Here is a 21,404-nt window from a genome sequence, read left to right on the forward strand (position 1 = left end):
TACACAAAGTCGCGCGGAAACACAAGTGATGGTTGTTGGAGCGTCTGTGGCGCACTGAGGGAGGAGCGAGCAGCAGGATGACGGCAGGGAGGCTCCCTCCCACACAGGAGCGACTCACTGAGGGAGAGAGATAGAGAGAGCAACTTTAGATTCAGTCCCAAACCAACAACGAATACAAGCTGGGTTTTGTTCTTTGTTTTTTTTTGTTTTTTTCCCCCCAACTATAACCAACTTTCTCCCAAGTTTACAGGAGGAAACATCCCCTACTTTCTGCGCTAATCCATTCTTAACTGGACGAGGAAGACAGGCGGCGTTTGTAATTTCCCCTGGGAAGCCTAAACCTGTGCAGGTAAGCTTTCACGTACACTTAATAAAACACAGAACAAAATAAAAAAAAGAAGTAGTCAGCATATCAGTTTACCGATGGGCCACAGCCACTAGTAAGTAAAGAAACTTGCTTTCAGTTTTGTTTTTTTGTTTCTTTCTTTGAATGCTGAGTGAAAACTACAAGGTGTGATCATTGCTGTGTGGGATGATCTCAGAATATCTTGGCGTTACCTTTTACATATCGTCCTCGATGAGGTTTACACGTGTGTGATTAATGTTGTGTGCTGCAGCACAACACTGACTTACTATAATAGTTTGTATGAACTCTCAGGGTGAGGTGTTTCCCCAGCAAACCTTTCAGGTTTCTTGCTGCTGCTGAAATCAGATGACATTTCTTGTGGATGAGAGCCAATGTGCACTGGCATCCTCCCACCAAAGTTCAAGCGGACAGCCTGAATATGAAAGCGATGCATAAATATGGAGATAAGAAACGTACAGGCCAAAGATAAAAATGAGCAAGAGTGAAAAACACACATGTTGGCCACAGTGCCGCTTCTGTGCAAAATTAATTAGAAGACCTAAATTTGAAAAAAATAAAATAAATTAAAGATGCTTTGGCATTTTTGGGTCAATCTTTAACCACCTAGAATAATGAATTCAGACAGCAGGATGAAGCGCTCTCAAAGTAAAGTCAGTGTTGATATAATGTTCAACACAGATGCGTTCAGGTGACTCCATCATAGCTGGAATGTGTTTCCTGCCACTGCTGAAACAATGTGTCCCCAGCGTACAATATATGTTGATCATTGATTGCAAAGCAAATTGTGTGTGCAAGTCCTGGACATATGTTCACCAATTAATGTCAAAGAGGATTTACTTCTTCTTCCACCTCCTCTCATTTACTGCAACCAAAGTCTCATTGATCTAGTGAAATTGTACTTTAGTTTGGTATAAATCAGTCCAGCTGGACTGTACTGATGCATCTTTTAGCAGAAGCCTGGATACTGGCTTGTAGCAATGAGCGGAAACTCAACTTCAACCATTTGCTTTATTAACCATGAACATGAAGAAAGTAAATCAGTGCCATTACTATGTACACCCATGTCCCCGAACATTAACCTCAGTTCCACATGTGGTTGCGAATGTTAAAATGTAACAAAACGTCAGTGGGATTCCAAGAATTATTGATGCGAAAGCATCAGACTTGACTTCAAACCTTTCCACGTGACCAGATGAAAAAAAACAGTTTCTGTGAACGAAATTTGCCATAATCAAGCTTCCCTACGTTTGAGTGAAATGATCAAGACATTCCTGCGTGTAAGCAGTTCCTGCTCCACCTGGGAGTTTGAATAGTACACCTTGTCTTATGACCCATGCACGTCTTTCCCCCTGAAAGGCACGTAGTGGTTGTGACATGAATGCAAAGTAAGGGGACCAGGCGTCTTCAACACAGCCGTGCTGTGATGTGTCTGGTTAATGATCAGCCCAGCGAAAGAGATGAGGCTCCGCGTTTGAAACTCCGTGCTGTTGTTTTGCTCACTGTGCAGACATTAATGAAGTTGACCCATGGAATTGTTTAATTGGCTGAATTTGGTAGCTTTAAGATAGGGAATGGCCATTAACCCTGCTTGCAACCATCAGCTCTCTTGCATAAAAATGCATGACTCATTTTCAGATTGCTGCTTTGATTTCACCAGAATAAACATGACCAGGCAGATTTGAATGACTTGTGTGGAAAGTACCGATGAAAATGGCTTTGTCCATGTCTACTACACTGACTCACATGAATACATTTTTATTTTAAACTTAAGGATGACATGTTTTTCTTTCCTCCTCAAACTGTATTGAGACACTGTTGTTGGTGATCCAGATCAAGACCAGGATGTAATCAAGATGTCTCAATAGAATTTACACTTGAGACACATTGTGAATGATGCTTTTGACAGTAAAGTAGTCTTAGCAGCAATTATGGAGCAAACAATAGGGATGAGAAGTCCATCAAGCCATACTGATTCCCCCGTAGAAAAGAATGTAACATGTATTTGATGGTTATGAATCAAACTTACAAAATGGATGTCTTGGTATTTGTGGATTACATTGGTTTGAAATGGCCAGAATGAGATGAGAAAACATATAAAAGAGCATGATTCCAAGCATTATACCCAATGCAGTGAAAAACACTTCGAATTCACAAGTATGTTTGTCTACTTTGTGATCTATAATATGGACGACTTTACAGAGAACTCTATATGGAGCATTTTCTTAGCACCAAAGGGACATATTCACTTTTGCTCTACAGATTTTTCATGAGTTTTTTTTTTTTTTTTTTTTGCTAACACAATACAAAGCAATGTATTTGTATTCTTTTGTTTGCAGACGTTACTAAGGTACCCTCAAGCTGAATGAAACATTTTACCGAAAGGAGAAGTGTGATGTTTTAACTAACGCTGAGGAGCAAATACATGTCTTTGCCAAAATGTCATTTTGTGTCATAGCGTTGGTTTCAGGCAATCATTTCAAAATAACTCACTCAGCTCTGTGTTCATCATACAGGTGTCTGTGGCTGGATCGGACAATGTTTTTGTCACCACACCAGATCTGGAGGTAACCCCACACCATCTGTGCTGTGGCCCCACCTCCTGCGACCCAGAGTGGAGATGGTCCTTTGGACCACACAGTGGGGGACATGTGTCTGGCTCCAGACTCTTCTGGCAGTTGCCCTGGCCACCTGTCCCTCAAAGACCCCAAGTCCAGTGAACTTCTCTGTGACGTACACCATGCCTTTCTTCCAAGCTCGAGGCCCCATTCAGAACATAATCAACAACTCGTATTACCAGGAAGTGTATGTGGCGTCTCAAAATGTGATCGAAGCCGTCAACAGAAGCCTTGAGAAGGTGTGGGAGCTCCACACGGGGCCAGTGGGAAGCCCAGAGTGCCACATATGTGATTTGTGCGACATTGACAAGGATCCCAACTTTTTAGAGGACACTAACAATCAAGTTCTGTTGTTGGATACACTCTTTATGTATTTATATTCCTGTGGAAGTTCTCAGTATGGCGTGTGCTATTTCCACCAACTGAACTCAAATGGAGAGCCTCCTTCTCTTTCAAAGTGTTTGTTCAGAAAGGAATCAAACTCTGCTGCTTACTGTCCTGACTGTGTGGCCAGCCCTCTTGGTACCAAGGTCACCATGGTGGAGGAAGGTCAGACCGTCTACTTTTTTGTTGCTACCTCTGTCAACGACAGTGTGACTCAGCGTTATGGTAGGAAGTCTATATCAGTTCGCCGACCGCTGGCGACCGAGGATGGTTTCTACAATGACGTGCGCGGCCTGACTGTCCTTCCCAGCCTGCGGCGGACCTACCATATTGATTATGTCTACAGCTTTTTCACTCAGGAGTACGTCTACTTCCTTTCAGTCCAGAGAGAGAGCCCTGATCAGGACTCGTCACCGTTCCAGACTCGCCTGGGACGTCTCCCTCGTAATGAGTGGGAAATGAAGAGATATCGCGAATTGATTCTGGAGTGTCGCTTTGAACCAAAACGCAGGAGGAGGAACGTAGCCAGTGAGCCGTATAAGGACGTTGTGTATAATGTGGTCCAGGCAGCTCACTTTGGCAAGGCAGGCAGGGAGCTGGCGGAGGAGTTGGGGGCAGAGGAGGAGGATGACATCCTTTATGGAGTGTTCGCTGTTACTGATGACAATGGAGTCACGGAGAATGACTCCGCCCTGTGCGCCTTCCCCATGGACAATGTCAACAAAGCCATTGTTGATGGGGTGGATGATTGCTGCACGGCCGGACCAGAACAGCTCTCCAGAGGCCTCTGCCATTTCCAGCAGTGTGAGAGCTGTCCACATGAGGTGAGCGTATCAGTTCACTACCGCAGAACAATTCAACTCAACGTGTTTCATTTAGCTGGAAATGTGTCAGTTATTTTTCCTAAAGTCAGATTTAAGCACACAAAGAACAAAGGTATCTTCAGTGAAGCAGTAGAGAGCAGGGGAAAAGCAGAAAGAAGTACCTGTATGCGAAGTTTAGATGATATAAGGACTCTTCAACGCACCACTGGCTTTAAGATTTAGAACTCACTGAAAATAGAAAACAGCAAATTCCTTTTCCTGTATCCATTCATGTGGATAACTATTAGCTGACTCAGTGTGCAGGCTGTTTGGTAAAAATCTTACCCAGTGTGTGGAGCTTTAATTTATGTGTGGCATGTTTTTCTTTCTCATGTGTCTATGAACACTGAGAAGATGATAAAACAAGACAGGCTACTGAACCCTTGTGCTGGCTGAAGGAAATCAGATCACAGGTTGTTTCTTTGGATGTGAGCCGGAGTGTTACACTTGGTTCAGTACAATAAACAGTTAGTTATATGACTTCCTATGGGAAATGTGCTGGCATTAGGGATTATGTTCTTGGTTGTTTAGGAAACTATGAAATGTTATCACATTAATCCTTCAACAGTACTTCAAACTGCTGCTAGCAACATTATTTCAGTGGAGAAGGTAGAACCAAACCCAACTAATGTAATATCACAGTGAAAAAATGAAATTGGATTTCATCATAGTTGCTGTTTGGTGTCATCACGTGACTCACTATTTTTCTTTATCAAATTCTCTGTTGTTTATTTTGTCAGACAAAAGTGAAGGAACCATTAGGAGGAACATTAATTAAATTGACTTCTTCTATGCTCACGACAGTGGATTCTTCCATAATAACTGCTTTGATTCACAGGGCACACAGGGGGCTACTGAAAGTTTTCATTGATATGAATTGTATGCAATGGCTCTGGAAGTGACCGGAGCAAATGACCTTGCAGTTTTTCTTGAATCAAGCGAACACATATGGACGACAGTCCTTTTTACCAACCATCAACAAAACATGTGTGAAAGCATTATGTTTTCAATTTCATGTTGTGTGGATGTCAGAGTTTGATTCCGATGCAATATGGTGGCCACAAACCTTGCTGAAATCATTTAAACCTTCAACGAAAGGGTCTATAAACCAGAGTTCTATTTCATGTTGGGGTCTGAAAGTCCATCCATCGTGACGAGGTGCTGTACCAGATCGCAGCTCAGTATGGACAAAGGCAGGGCACAGCTTGGAGAGGCTGCTAGTCCACTGCTGAGAATGTCTCTGCAATTTTATTAGTAGATGGTCAAAGGAATTGTACATCTTTTCTTACTCAATCATAGGTGTGTCTCAGCCGTAATATATTGAATAAATCACAGTTCCAGAGCACCATCACAGTACTAACTTCCCTTTACCATGCACACATCAATAGGAATGAAAAAGAGGAATATTAGAACAAAGAAAAACAATTACAAAGTAATTTAAAATATAAAAATTAGACATTGTGATGAAAAAAAAATGGTAATAATAAAATATCAGTAAAAAGGAGAGGGTCAGATAAATAGTTCAATCCATGAGTAAAAATGAAAAGTAAAATAAATGAATAATTATAAATCAGTTAAAAGAATGGTAAAAAAAAAAAAAGTAAGCATAAGACGCTTGCTTTCAAATATTGCAGCATGTTTAAAAGCGGTAGCTTCAGCTCAGGACAAAAAACAGTTCGCTGTGTATCGGAAAAGCTGTGACAGCTGTGACCGTATGTCAACACGGCGGCCGTTAGTGTACAAAGGTACACTCCATCATTTGCTGTTAGATCATGACCCCTCCTGTCCTCGTCTTAGTGATAAAGAACTAATGGACTCATCATTGTCAAATGTGTCACTGTACACTGACCCCAGTAGAAACCCTGCTGCAGGTCTTATTAAACTCAGGGGAAATAATCCTACCAACAGAAACAAGGAGCAACCCCATCTTTACCGCTCCCGAAAAACCAATCATCAGCATTAAAACAAGAAGGTACTAGTATGTAGTGCAAGTCTCCACCTGTATATTGCCAAGAGGTTACATGAAACATGTAATATTGACTGCTTTTGAATGGCATCTTCACTATCGACTGTATCCTCTGAGTCAACCATTGTCTCTGCAGGAGTGAGGACACATATCAAAATCTGTACAGAGTACCCCTTCTGTTTACACTCCACTAAAACCAACATCTCAAGGTGTTAGTTCATAGAAATTTTAAGTTATCGTCATGATTAAATATATATTTGCTTGTTCATGAAAAAGTAATACCTCTTGGAAAAATGTGTATGTAAAACAGCTGGTGTGTCTCTGTTTTTGAGTAAAATAAGTGAGCTTCTGTCACTGACTCAAGCACATGATGTATACAGATGTTTACTTATAAAATCAGAAACGTTTGGGTTATGTGCCAACATCTAGGATTTTGCTTGTGGCTTTGAGATTGCCACTCGACACCAAAAAAAAGACTTATGTACCGTGTTAATAATTAGGCTTAAGGTTTTTTTCTCCTTCCATGTTTTGTTTATTTTTTAACTTCATGCATTTACGCTAAACAAACTTCATGCCTCCAGGCTCCAGGCTCATATTCAGCCGGCAGATATAAGCGTCTCCTTGTCCATAAAGTGGATCATCACTGTGTGTCATGTCTTGTTTATGGGAAGGTTTTTCTAACTGTTATACTGAGAGAAAACTGTTAACGGATCTAAATGGCTTTTTAGGCAATGTACTCTCGACACAGTCTCACCAGGCATTATTATTCACAAACAACCAGTGCGACTAAACAGACGCCAAGTTGAAGGGAGAGGAGTGAGCACTTATTTTTTTGTTATATTTTCAGGCCAAATAGTTAAATAAAATACATTATGATAAAGAAATTAACTTAATAGAAAACCCACTTTGCTTCATACTGTCTCGATATGTTTGTTTATAGAATTTACAGGCATCGCGTCTGGCATTTAGATGTATATTTTAAAATGTCTTAGAATATGACGGCCTTTGTTGTTTTTTGTTAATCCTCCTGGGGAATTAGCTATGTATTTCCAGATTTTGTGCATAGTTCCCATTAGGTCCTCCTTTTAGTTTGGACTTGCTTCCTGTTGACTTTTTGAGGGAGAGGTTGGGAAAAGGGGAACTGTGGTAAAATTTTGATGCCATATTTACTTGAAGTCAATGCAGTGAGTTTGGGAAGGTTTTACTTTCCCAGGACTCAGTTGCTGTTTCCTTTCAGGTGCAGTTACGCTTCATAGTTTACTCAGGAACAAACAAACTTCTTACAAAGCTTTCAAGCACTACAATCAGCACTGGTTGGTGCAGCACAAACTGGTTTGGAGGCTTCTGTCTCTGGGAGGAACCTTCTTCACTTGGATTGATGAACTTTTCTCTCGGGGCGTCTTCTGCTGAATGGCTTTTGTCTGGCGGTCTGAATGCTGTGTAACCTGCCACAGAGACGCTCCAACATTCTGAAATCCTGCTTCCATTTCTCTGCAGATCAAAACACTGTTCTCTGCCAAAGAAAACCTCCCTCAGTACATCACAAAATCCACAATGCTCACCTTCTTACCACATCGCACTGCCTTAACGGATGAAACAAGTCTTGTAATATTTCCCCTGGCTTGGTATAGCATCAAATAAACGTTTCACATACGTGTTTACGCTCACGCTAATTTTTAGCTCATAATCATTATATTGCCTTTTTATTCATATGCATTTATTTGCTTTGTGTTTGTAATCTTTCTAATAAAGATGTACTGTCTCTGAAACCATTCATTTCAACCAGTTCACATACAGTATTTGTCTTAGGGTACACTTACATAGATGCGCACAACTTTTTGTTTGGGTGTAAACTTAATTTATATATTTAGAAAACCACTTAATGTAGCTTGATTTCTTCAATGGATTTGTCTTGACCTCAACAAAGTAGTATAGATGTTTACTTCGTTGAGGTCAACGGAGTAATATATATGTTTACTTTAAAGCTTTGAAGCTGTGATTGTCCCTGATCTGCATCTCTCTGAACAGTGCAGCTGTCCTGCTGTCAGTAACTCGGCCCTTGCTCGTTTATCACAGCCTCTTAAATAACAAAATAATCATATTATCACTACAGAGACACTTTATGTGGTCCTGTTGTACCAGGTACTCTGTTTCTCATGATCACCTTGGCGAACAGCACAGCCTTCCCTCAGAGGAGAAAGGTTAGGCTTGTCTCACTGTCTGAATTTTCAAGAGATCAAATATTGTTTTTCTTTTATTTTCCTCTACCCTCCGGGGCTTGTATGAAAGCCCTGAGCTGCTGTCAAGTCATAACAATTTAACACTTTTATTCAGACTAGTTACTGCAAAGAGTAGAACAACATAAAGGGTGTTTGATCTTGTAGCAGTAAACGGCAAAATAAGGTTATAATATATAATGAATGTGGTTTATTCAGTTTTTCACTGCCTATTTGAGAAGCTGAACTTCAATTTAAAAGCTTTCAGGCTTCATCACATTTAGTGACAGATGGATGTTGTTTGCTCAGATTTTATGAAGATAGAGTGGTTCCTGCTGTCATAATGTAGGATTGTTCTTGACCCTGGAAACAAGTAGTTTACCAAAAATGTGACTTAAGCTCCACTGTTTATTTGTTTGTTTGTTTGTTGTGTGTTTAAATAATCCTTTTTGACTGCAGAGGAAACCAGATATTTAGTCTAAACAGTGTTTTCAAGAAGAGTCACACTTGATATAAAATGTTTTTCAGGACATCAATATCTGCCAGGTACTCAAAGTTGAACTCATCTTGGACAAAGGAGGCAGAAACTGTTATTAAGTTATTTGACAGTTTTTGATCATTTTTAATTGTTGATATGAAACTAAATCCAGGCATCCTGAATATAAGTCCACTCATAAAGTGGTTAATTGCGACATAAGTAAACCAAGAAGTGGTAGTCATATCTGAATTCACTACTATAGTGGCATCAGGCTGGATCTTCTGCCTCACTTTCTTCCTCCTCTGTTTGCACGTTGTTTCTGTGGTCTTCTCACTAGAGCATGGAGAACAATGCAACATGCAGGGACCATCCCACCATGGTATCCAAGCCTTACTACAGAGTCGACCTCTTCAACAGGCAGATGACAAACGTCCTGCTCACCTCTCTGCTGGTCACGACCATAGAGAATAAAACTGTTGCCCACATCGGCACCTCGACAGGACGCCTGCTGCAGGTAGAAGATGCATACTTGACTTGTTCTTCAGTGTTTGACGTCTATAAATGATCCAATTCTAATGGAGTGTCTGTGTTGGCAGCTTGTATTGACGAGATCCAGCCCGATCATCTTTGCCAACTACTCTTTGGTAGAGGACCAGAGGGTCTCCTCCATTGCTGCTGTGTACTCCTCAGAGTATCTCCTCTTTGTGGTTGGAGACAAGGTATGGTGGCAATTTCTTTACAGGAGAATTTAAAGGGGCTAGGGTAACCCTAACCCCTTTCAAACTGTCTTTCGACTTTGTAGAAACACACAGATCACAATGTATTTCAATGAAAGAAGTTCTATGGCTGATTGTCTGCATTGTTTTGAGGCCCAGCAGACCTGGATGGGTGTTTCCTGAAAAGTGCATTCTTTGATATGAAACCCTAAGAATGAGTTTCATGGCAAAATAAAATCATTAAGCTTGATTTGATACTGTAGTTTAGACTGAGATTAGTATTGAAGGCTGACAACAAATCAGAAAAAAAAAGCATTGATTTTGAGCTCATTTGGGACAGCTGGTCTGACACATTGGAAAGGGACACATTTATACCCTTCCCATGTTTATGGTTATGCTTTTTTTCTCCCAAAAATTCAGCTTAACAGAATCTTTTATGGATGTCTGGCTAATATGACATTGTTGTGGATTAGAATATTAAGACATGGTATTGGATGAAACTATATCATATTGTTTAGATGCATTTGACTTTGTTTGCTCTGTTAGAGGTAGATTATTCTTTATATAAAGGCAGTTTTAATTAAGCTTTTACTTAAACAATAAAATGCAGAACATGTCACAGATATTTAGAAATAAAGTGATCCTAAGCCCTCTATCACAAAACTAAAATTATCAGCCAGTTAAATTTCAGTATTTGATAACTTGTTGTAATGCTGTTATTCAATATCTAATGACCTTGAGTATGAGGGTAAACTTATACAGTACAGATAGTTTTCTCCTCTAGTTTTGTATTATCATAGTACCCTAGTTTTGTTTTATACAAGTATATGATAAAGACACTTAATCTTTGAAGTTCTCTGAAATTTTCTAATCCATAAAGTTCAAGGCTGTTCGTGACAATTTTGAAACTCTTGCGGGGCTATCTTGGGGTGCTTGTGGCCGTTACTAGGTTCATCACAATGATCTAAACAGTTTAACATGATATCTTTATATAATCTCCACCTCAGTACTGAGAGCTGTTCAGGTGATGTGCTAAAAGGTCAGCTGCTGAATGAGGCTCAGTGTCAGATTACAGCCTGCATCAGTTATTAAACACTTAATTAAGGTTTTGTCCATATGATTTATGGATGCATGCATGCATGGATGTGTTGCATTTCCATTCTTGTGTTTATAGAAAATTCATTTTGACAAATAACATTTATTTACTGTGAAATTAGCTATTTTCCCCTCTTTCTGAATACATGCAACAAGATACAGGGGATCCAATTACCTTAGACATGTCAAAGCTGCAATAAATTCTTTTCAGGTTTGAAATGACAAACTGCAGATTAAACTCCTGGATACCGGTTACCTTATGCAAAACGTTTAATGTTGTAAATCTCTATTACGACCTTTCAGATGATTCAGGTACCCCAGAGGGGCCCGGGCTGCCAACACTTCATGACTTGTGCCATGTGCCTGACAGCCCCGAAGTTCATGGGCTGTGGCTGGTGCTCCGGAGTGTGTTCGTGGGAGAGCGAGTGCCACAGTCGCTGGAGAAACGAGTCCTGCCCGCCTGGGATCACCGGGGTGAGGTTTGGTCTGTAATCCAAGACACAGATATTTCCCTGTGCGGCTTAAAAAAAAACTAATTCGAAGTTGTACTATGTATTCTGCCTCTTTTGACACAGTTCTTTCCCCGGACCGCTCCGCCTGATGGTCAAACTGAGCTGACAGTGTGTGGTTGGGAGTTCCAGTCCCCTCTAAGGCCTGCTATCACCTCCAGGACTCACCAGGTCCGACTGGGACACACCGCCTGCACTGTGCTTCCAGTTAAAAGCAACAACACGCAGTGAGTTTCCATTCAGAAAGAAATATCAAATCTATAGAATCATTTTATAAGACTGAATTGCTGTAGCAGGAATGAAACCAAATCTACTGCAGACAAGTGTCTTCTCCTGCTGTCTTCAGCTTAGTGTGTAAGATTCGCTCTGGTGCCACTGAGCTGTCCAAACCAGTCAACATTACAGTGGAGGTGCATGAGGGCAAGGTGGAGGGACGCTATTCTATTGACGGGAAGGCAGAAATGCCAGGGTTCACGTTTGTGGTAATCTTCATGCTCACTACACCAGTCTTTATTTTATTAAAGAAGAAAAAAAAGATCTAAACTTTCCATGTTTGCTTGTTTTACCAAAACACTGACGTTCACTGTGTGTCCAGATTCCCAATATCACAAAAATCCGTCCAAACTACGGGCCTCGGGTTGGAGGAACGCTCATCACAGTGACTGGGCCTCACCTGGATGCTGGGAAAACCAGGAGGGTCAATCTCAATGGCGTAGAATGTCCTATACAAAGGTCCTGAATCCCTTTTTAAAATTTGCTTGCATCACACTAATCTCAGTTAAGTGTTCTCTCGCAGATTCCTGCAGCTGCTCTCTGTCTGAGGAGATAAGAAGTTGCTCATGACGTTTTTATTGAACTATTAAACATGCTTGTTCAGTCTTGTTTGTGGAATAATTACAGTTTTGGAGCGACGAGCTTTGAGGTTAAAGACTGAGTCAGCTCTGAGCTATGATGTGCTGTGGATGATATCTTATTGAACGCATACACATTAAAGCACAAAGCATTTCAATTCTCTTCTTTTGTCCTTACACTTTTGTGTCACTCTGCAGAGTCACAAAGCCAAAAAACAATGTTTCATCCATCATCTGTCTGTCCAAGCCCATCTCAGAGGTGAGGGATGTTCCTCTGAGTGTTTTTATTGACAAGTCCCCCGTCCTCACTACAAAGGTGTTTTACTACAAGGAAAACCCTACGATTACAGCCGTCGTGCCCGACTGTAGCTTTGACAGGTAGGTCACAGAAACAACCGACTGCTACAGCCTCAGGTCCAATAATGTTTTTGCTTTGTCTAAAGCGTGAATTAAAAACAGACAAATTGTTTTTAGTTTTTAAACAACCTCAACTGCTCAATGAAGCATTTACAACATTCATGATCAGTGCAAATGTTTTTCAAACGCAGTAAACTGTTAAGGTTTTCAAAATATGATTGTAAGTTTTTCCACTTAAAAATGTGGTTTAGATGACAAATGCAATGCAATGTATAAATGCATTTTGTATTTTCCTGAATAAAAATCACAATGTTTTGACAAACACATGGACTGACTCAGTTGTGAAAAGATTTTCTTTTTTTAATTCTATGTGTGTCTTCGACATGTAGGGGTTCAAAGATTGTGATCGAAGGAGAGAACCTGGATTCTGTCTATCGTACCGTCATCCATTTCAAGCCAAATGAAAGCCACCTGAAACCTGTAACAGGGGTAAGGTATTTATAGAAATACCATAGTAAATACATACAAATGAACATTGCACAATACAGTTTATGATTTCCTGCAGGATGATGATATTTTACTGTTTGTAGTGAACACTTAAGCTTTAAATAAACTATTCTGCCACAGGAGTGCATAGGTAAGTCAGCAACAAAGATGGAGTGCATCACTCCCGTGTTCCACAAAGATGAGACTGAGGAAGGAGAGCTGTCCTTCGACATGGATGGAGCGCTGGGTCTGTGGAAAAAAGAGTTTTCCTACCACCCGTATGGCAAACCGATACCCTTTGAAACCGAAGGACATGTGCTAAGTTTGTACCCAGGATTTGATGAAGTGTCGCTGCATGTAAGTCAGGAAGTCATTTTTATTTGAATTCTGAAGTTTGACGTGCATTAATTGTGCTGTAAAGTCCTGTCTCTTGTTCTGATGCCTGTTTCTGCAGCATCAGAAGCTGAACCTGGTGAGCTCCTGCATGACCATTGTTATGACGGTGGCCGGTGTCGATTGTGATGCTAAGGTCCTGGATAACGAGATAACCTGCAGAATCCCCAAAAATATGACTTTCCCCAGTGAGGGATTACCAGTGAAGGTAAGCATTGTCAGTAGCATGACACTGACTAGCCATTAGTTAGTGTCCATAAAGCTGCTGTCAAGAGGTGAAAACTTTAATTAACATCTGTAAAGTAGGGTGGATATTATTAACAGGCAGTTAACCATTTAGAAATCCAAACAGACTTACACAGCTAGTCTATCAAATCATGTATCACAAACATGAAGCTCTGTTCATTATTAGAACACACGTAATAAAAAGAATACCCAGGGTCAACATGTTTTTTTTTCTTCTATTTATTACCTGCACTCTATGATGATGGGTAAACAAATCAACCTGAACTGAAATTCTATTAAAATCACACTGGTGCTTGCTGAGCACACATGCTGTTTGTCTGAGGATCACTGGATAACATTAAATTAGTCATTCAATTTAAAAGATAGACTTTGGATTATAGAGTCTGTATCCTAAACACAGAATCTAGTAGATTAAAAACATCCATACGGAGTCAAACTGATTTGGGAGTAAGGAGATGAAGAATTAAAAAAGGTGAGCTTGCTCATGTGAAGGATGTTTACATTACATGGACAATTTTGCAAAATTGATGCTTTCACTCTCCCCTTTCCCTTCAGATCTCCATCAATGGGCAGGTTCACAATGTTGGCACGGTGGTGAGGGTCAGTAGCCACTACATGGTGGGGATAGTTCTGGGGATTCTTGCAGCTCTCGTAGCCGGAGCGGTGCTGGCCTTTGTTGTCATGAAGCACCTGAGGAAGAAGAAGAAAGGTGAGCTCCTCTCTCTTGCGTGGACCTTGCTCTGACCTGTTAGCACAACTAGCAGATACATTGCTCAAGTCTTTTAACTAGAGCATCTTAAGTTTTGCACATGGGTTGTACATGTGTTCTGCTGTTGGGAGTCCATGATTATATCAGGTGTTTTTTCCAGCCTCCATGGTAGAGATGCGTTTGGCCCACAGTGCTAGTCATGCTGGATCAAACAATGTGGAGCTTTCACCTGTTGGTGACTACAGAAGAGGTGATTATCCAGAACAGAAGGCATTTAGACTACAAAAGCTTTATATTTTCTTAGAACTCGTCTCAATAACACTCTCTTGTTTGATTTTCACCAGTCGTCTCTCGGAGTCCTCCCACCCCCCTGGTGGGTCCCGTGGTCTTCCCCAGCCTGGCCTATGCTGCAGGCAGCATAGATCCGACCCTCACCCCTCTCATGCCCGCAGAGAAGGTCTCAATCTCCAGTTTCAGGCCGGAGCTGCTGGAAGAAGTGAAGGATGTTCTCATTCCTGCAGAGATGCTGATCGTGCAGCACCATCGGATCATAGGGAAGGGTAAGAAACTTGTCTGTCAGAATCCAAATCAAAAAACTTTTTCTTTAAAGTCTCAGCTTTATTGTATTTTTAGAGCAACAGCGTGAGTCCTTTGTCATTGGGCATATCTGTCATTTTTGTTTTTGCTGCAGGCCATTTTGGAACTGTCTATCACGGTTACTTCACAGACCCCAGCCACAGAGAAATCCACTGTGCTGTCAAGTCTTTGAATAGTTGAGTAATGTCTTTTTCTTCAGTTTTCTATGCATAAGGCTTAAGAAAGCACCACAAAGCCACTTTGCTTCTTCTGCTGTGGGACAAATTGTAGCAGTATTTATGTTCTCTGGGGGCCTATAGATATACCGGCACTTTGAAGTTGTTGGTTTGACATATTTTAAGCATTTCTGTGTGTGTGTGTCATCAGGAATAACAGATGTCGACGAGGTTGAACAGTTTCTGAAGGAAGGCATCATAATGAAGGGTTTCCACCACAGCAATGTTCTGTCTCTGCTGGGCATCCTGCTGCCCCAGGAAGGGCTCCCTCTCGTGGTGCTGCCATACATGAAACACGGGGACCTGCGGCACTTTATACGCTGCGAGAAGCGGGTGCGACATGTGCACTGAAACAATGAGAAGGATCTGTCTGATCTGTGTCCAACAGTCTGTCAAACTACTGAATATTTCAGTTTGTTTCAATGGAGTCTTCTTGTCATATGTTTTCAGAACCCCACTGTAAAAGATCTGATCGGCTTTGGCCTGCAGGTTGCCAAGGGGATGGAGTATTTAGCTCAGAAGAAATTTGTACACCGAGATCTCGCTGCACGTAACTGCATGTGAGTCACAAAAACATCTTCTTAATGTGACACATCAGTAACTCAATTAGTTCAATAGGTTCAATGCCATTATAGTTGATTTTCTTTTGTGTTCAGTTTGGAAAGATGTTTACTGTGCATTTCTCAGAGACACTTTCTTCATTTTCCTGTCTTTAGGCTGGACGAGTCATATACGGTGAAGGTGGCGGACTTCGGGATGGCCAGAGATGTTTTTGATAAGGAGTATTACAGTGTTCAGGACCACAAGAAGGCAAAATTGCCAGTCAAGTGGATGGCTATTGAGAGCTTGCAAACACAGAAATTTACCTCCAAGTCCGACGTGGTGATTATGAAGTTTTGTGATACTATGAGTAATTGAAGTGTTAGGCCTGTTCCTCACATTGCTGATATCTGTTAGTGTCTTTTGATGTTAAATTACCGATTGAGTGACAGCGAGGTTCCCAACATGTGTGCTGCTACTTGTGCCTGCATGATGGCTGCCTCTCTTGCAGTGGTCTTTTGGTGTTCTGATGTGGGAGATGCTGACCAGAGGAGCGAGCCCGTACCCAGAGGTGGACCCATATGACATAACACATTACCTACTAAAGGGCAGGAGGCTTCCCCAGCCACAGTATTGCCCTGACCCTCTGTAAGTATCATGATGCTATTGTCAGTTGCACTAGTGTGACTGCACAGCATTTAGCCATACCTGTACAGATTTACATCGACCAGGCAGCAGTCGGCAAAGTGTACAAATAACAGGATGTTCGCTGTCATTCAGGATTATCAAGTCTGTGAATTGTCAACTTCTCGGTATTCAAAGTTAGGCAATACTGTTATCAAGTAAATGTGTATGCTTGCACAACACTTAAGGGAAGAGTGAGTCATGTTGACACAAGGTCACAAAATCAGTTGAGTAATTGCACACTGTGCCGTTTTAATGACAAATCTCTTGCTGGTCAAGGTGTTTCCACCAACTGATGGAGTTGTGGAAAATGAATCATCCATTCATACACCATGTCCACTGAGGCTTTGTCATACATTTCATTGGTGATCGGCACTCACTAGAAGAGATTTGCTCAGGAACTATAGGTTAAAAAAGGCACTTACGGTTGCGGGGCATTGGAGCTCATTCTATGTGAGGATTGATGAAGGCAGGGTACAGCTGGTACTGACTGTCTCACTATGATCACGTCTTTTCCAGGTATAGCATCATGCTGCAGTGCTGGGACCCCGACCCAGAGCTTCGGCCCAGCTTTGCTACGCTGATGTCAGCGGTTTCCACCATCCTTTCGGGCCTGGAGGGAGAACACTATATCAGCCTGAACATCACCTATGTCAACCTGGACCAGCCACAGCCGTACCCCGCCCTCACAGAGTCCGCTGATGAGTATGACTCAACAGATGTCGAAGACTCGGGTTCTGTGTCTTCCTGATCCACTGCTTGTCCCATCTCGGTTTTTCAAACTGGTTCAAAAGCCTCTGCCAGGTTGCAACCAGAACTTCTTTACCTCAAAGGATCTAAAACTGAGATGCTGGGGCTTGTTTCAGGGCATGAAAAGTATCATGACACCTTTTAAGCTGGCAAAGCCAAGGCGGTTAAACTACGGACGGGAGAAAATGCAAGTTCTTTGAAACAAAGAAAACAGAGGTTTAAAATGACAACCTGAATTTTATGTATTTGCTTAAATGAATCAATTTGAAACAAATATTCTAAAGTATACAAAAAGTGGTTGAATGTCAAAGACGTATTCCTGTAGAAAGTTGTATTATTGTAAGTCTTTTCAGACCCATTGAAATTCAAAAAGTATGATTTGTTTTAGAAAAACAAGTATGTTGAATAATTTCCACTGTTTTCCCTCTTCTTAAAATGCTGATGGGTGTTTTCAGCATCTGTATTAAAAACTGACAACAATGGAATATCAGCATAATCTTATAGAAATTTCCTGGTTGTGTAGAATAATTACTTTTTTGAATTATTAAAAACCTGAGGCTGAGAAGAAAACAAGTTTTAGTCACGGAAAACTGAGACATAAAGGCTTTGAACTGCATTCAGATAATCTATTTAACTTTGTGGAGCCTCAGATTGGAGGTTTAGAAATAAAACACATTTTGTCGCCACCATATTAAATAACTGAATTTAATTTCAACCTGGACTTTAGTTGTGTATACTTCCACTGTGGCAGTCCTTATTAAGATGAATCCACTTGACTGTAGCTTTTTAACTATCCTTCCAAAAAACATCTTCTCAAGCACAAGTTTTAGACACGAATTAACATGATGTTCTTTTGATATATGATGTTGCAGATAAAGTAGCTGGCAGTTGTTACAGTTGGCTCAAACTGGCTATGTGTTTAAAACACTGAAGTATTTAAAGTAAAGCACTGACTAGGACTGTAAAAAGAACCAAATATCTGTTATGTTTCAACTGATTTCTTCTGACAGCTTTTAAGAATTATTGTTGTTTTTTTCATGTAAAACAGTTTCTAATGTAGATAATGCTGGAGAGAAATCAACTGTTCCATGTAGTGAAGACGAGAAACACTTAAGCTTAAGCTTCTTCTTCTTTTTTTTTTTTTTTTTAATAACTTTACTTGTAACAGATTAAAGAAAAAAACACAAAGCATCTGATTAAGATGATGGGAGACCTTAAAATTAATCCCATAATCTACATTAATTCTACAATTCTCTGAAGCTGGATGGAAAACTATTCCCTCATTTTGTGTTGCAAAGGCAGATACTGAAATTCATTTAGCAAAATCATCAATTCAACTACATATCCCGACATGAAGCTCTTTTAAGGGAGCCCTCAATTTCTCAGTGGATTACGACTCTATGATGAAAAGGTACAAAGGAGTCATAACCTGTAACGACACTAATATAATGACGGCTACTAACGTAATACCTTCCAGTAATGTAATATTGTTGGTCCTTCTGAATGTGATCAAGCCAATAATGTAGTAACTTGGCAGTAAAGTAATAAAATAGTAATATATTTTTATTTAACCATGATCAAAAGAGAATGCTGCATAGTACAAAACAAACACTTTTAATTTGAAGAAATACAGCCCTTTTTATGTATCATAACAATACTGGCTGCACTTTTTACTTTTTCTAAGGATTTTTTAATGCTACACCTTCATTAATATTTTATTAGATTATTTTTATTATGATACTGGCTCAACTATTCTATCACACTATGGACAAGTTATTACCTTACTGGCTTTATTACATTGAAAAAGGCCAGAGTCATTTTGTTAATGGCCAATATGACATTATTGGTTGTTAGATAGCCTCAGTATCACACGATATATCATCATGCACTGCATCTGTAAAAACCCCCAAAAAAGACTAAATGGCAGCTGACGGCAATAATGTCAAATATGCTCCTGCGAAAAAAAAGTAAAGGTTGAAAAGAGTATGTACTAAGTAAGTACTATGAGGAGGCGCTTACCATGTTGTCAATTATAGACCACTTTCTATACAAGCAGTAGGAGGCGGCGAATGAGTGAACCGTTTCCAACAAAACTATTGTTTTAATGCACATCTAACATCCACATGTTACTAGCGGCCTGTGTCCTCTTGACCACAGTCAAGCATTCTGATTATTTTCCTTTAATTTGTCATTCATCTGTGTGTTGCTCCTCTGCTTGACAGTGTTGTATCTCATAAGAAATCTGACATCACCATGTTGCTTTGTATTTCTGGCAAAATGCTTTCGGGGTAGAGTCTAATTAAATATTTATTTGTTTATAAGTTTGGTTTTATGCTGTGGAATTTGCATATATATGAAAATTCAGCTGTTTGATTTGCATCACACAGTGAGAGTTTATCTTATGGATTTCTTTAAATCCCAGTTTACTTTATTGAAGCTCCCCACTAGAGGTCAGTATTTAGTTAAAAGTGGTCTAACCTGCTCGATGCTTTGTGCCATGAGGAACCAGCAGCATCTCTGTGTGTGGTGTTTTTATTATTTTTGCAGTAGCATAGCAACACGACTGACCCAGGTCTTATCCCCCCATCTCTGAATATCAACCAATAAGCCCTCTAGATGCCACATAAGATATTAAAAAGAAGACAAGAACACTAAAGTGGACCCAGCAAGGCTTGTTTTCATGCTTTCTTCCTTCTTTCCCTTGTTCTGCCTTCAGACATTTGGCAGGACCAAAAGACTGCATTTTCAATTAAATGAGCCGAAGAAAGGGCCAACGCACACACGCCATCTGTCAATCTTACAAATAAACCAAGCAAATTCCTCCGCAGCATACAGTAGCAACTCCCAAAGCTGTAAACAGACGACACGCACTGAGCTCCCTTTCCCCACAACAAAACAGGAGTCAAATAAAACCGGAGGGAGATAGACATCACAAAGTTTTCTCTTTTTTTCATGCTACCAAGAACAAAAGTCAATCCCTGCTTGGAGGGGCCTTTGATATAAAACACAGAATCTGAGTCCAGCTGTAGAAGTGTGCGTGTGTGCGCGTGTGTGCGCGCGCGTGTGCGCGCGCGTGTGCGTGCGTGTGTGTGTGTGTGAGAGAGAGAGAGAGACCACATTTCACAGGATCGGGCTCACAGGAGCCACAGTAAAGAAAAAAGCAGGATGGCCATCGTCCCCTCTTTCCCTCTGTCCTGTTTCTCTCGGTGTCTCGTTCCCAGTTGCATTAATGGGGCTATAAAAAGTGCAGAACCTGTGAAGGGAGCTGCTGCTGTCAGCTGTGTGACCGTCTCAAGGCTTCCATGTTTTCCCCTGAGGTGGGTTCAGCGTGAGGTCCCATACTGTCGGCCTTCTGTTGTGGGTCTCGCACATTAACATTAATTTCCTCGTCTGATTCTTATCGACATGAGCTTCGAAATGAATGAACAGACTATAAAATAAGTCCTTTGACGCCGGTCGATCATGCTGCAGAAGAGTGTGTATGATTTATGTCCACGTGCTACATGGCAGCCCCATCAATGGAAACATGAATAACCGGTGCTTGAGTGCTATTTCAAGTTTCGGGGGGTGATGGTGGTGGAGAAGCACAGTATGTGGGGCTCGCCATCAGAAGAAGATGTTTTGAAATTGCTCAGCTAATTATTTCCATTGCCACACGATGATGGCACGCTCACAAATAAATGCTAAGGGCAAAGTGAGTGCTCTTGAATTCGGCTTCAATAGGATCTGGAGCTTAAAAGAAGTCTATAGAACCAGCGTCCAATCCAATCATTATATACACAGCCGGAAACTACTAAAACCACCAGAAATAAAAATACCCAGTGGAACTCAGTGAACGTAGTCAGATTAGCATCATTTTGAAATTGTTCCTGAATCCTTTATGTAACCTTGACATTACAGTCAGTGAGAGACTGTGTTTTGAAAAGGAGTTGTGGGCGAAATTCATCGTCGCTCCCCTTCAAACTGAGAGAGCTGGAAGAAAAGTCTATTAATTTACCCATCTTTAGCATTTATATCCCAAAACAACCATGTAAACTGAATATACATCTCTGATGGTTCCTCATTAGAGTCTCCCAGTTACTATTGAAAGCAATTTAATGGTTTCTGTACAGAAACTCATCAATTATCGTCATTAAAATTCACATTTTAAGATCAGTGTTTTTAACCGACAGTAGACATCAAATGGGATATTTCTGAGTCATGCTCTGTTAACTATGGTTCCTTCACTTTATACAAACACGCATCCCCACCGTAATTATTGAATATTTATCATCTTTGGAGACGCACAGTGTCTGTGTATGTGTGCAGTATAGAAAATGGATATGAGGTTATCATTGTGCAACTCAAAGAGTCTCATATGAAATTCA

General features: G+C 40.7%; 1 protein-coding gene across 1 annotated transcript; it reads left to right on the forward strand.

Annotated features, from left to right (window-relative positions):
• The first annotated feature begins 216 nt into the window (after nucleotides 1–216).
• mst1rb (macrophage stimulating 1 receptor b) lies at nucleotides 217–17,750 on the forward strand. Its single transcript, XM_080460629.1, has 21 exons — nucleotides 217–349; nucleotides 2,881–4,190; nucleotides 9,227–9,403; nucleotides 9,486–9,608; nucleotides 11,004–11,174; nucleotides 11,276–11,436; nucleotides 11,556–11,691; nucleotides 11,805–11,941; nucleotides 12,259–12,438; nucleotides 12,807–12,906; nucleotides 13,045–13,260; nucleotides 13,358–13,504; nucleotides 14,098–14,251; nucleotides 14,412–14,501; nucleotides 14,596–14,811; nucleotides 14,943–15,023; nucleotides 15,215–15,396; nucleotides 15,514–15,623; nucleotides 15,780–15,945; nucleotides 16,115–16,251; nucleotides 16,807–17,750. Exons 2-21 carry the CDS (start codon nucleotides 2,985–2,987, stop codon nucleotides 17,036–17,038), a joined length of 4,122 nt encoding a protein of 1,373 aa, XP_080316755.1. The 5' UTR covers nucleotides 217–349; nucleotides 2,881–2,984; the 3' UTR covers nucleotides 17,039–17,750.
• Nucleotides 17,751–21,404: the final 3,654 nt, after the last annotated feature.

The sequence above is a fragment of the Lipophrys pholis genome (assembly GCF_963383615.2).
Source record: "Lipophrys pholis genome assembly, chromosome: 4".
NCBI lineage: Eukaryota > Metazoa > Chordata > Actinopteri > Blenniiformes > Blenniidae > Lipophrys > Lipophrys pholis.

Excerpts from the sequence above, each read along its gene's own strand:
- mst1rb (XM_080460629.1), top strand. The coding sequence starts at position 2,985 with ATGGTCCTTTGGACCACACAGTGGGGGACATGTGTCTGGCTCCAGACT. Across the intron at positions 4,191-9,226 it reads GTGAGAGCTGTCCACATGAG|AGCATGGAGAACAATGCAAC; the intron begins GTGAGCGTATCA and ends TCTTCTCACTAG. Across the intron at positions 9,609-11,003 it reads TCTTTGTGGTTGGAGACAAG|ATGATTCAGGTACCCCAGAG; the intron begins GTATGGTGGCAA and ends ACGACCTTTCAG.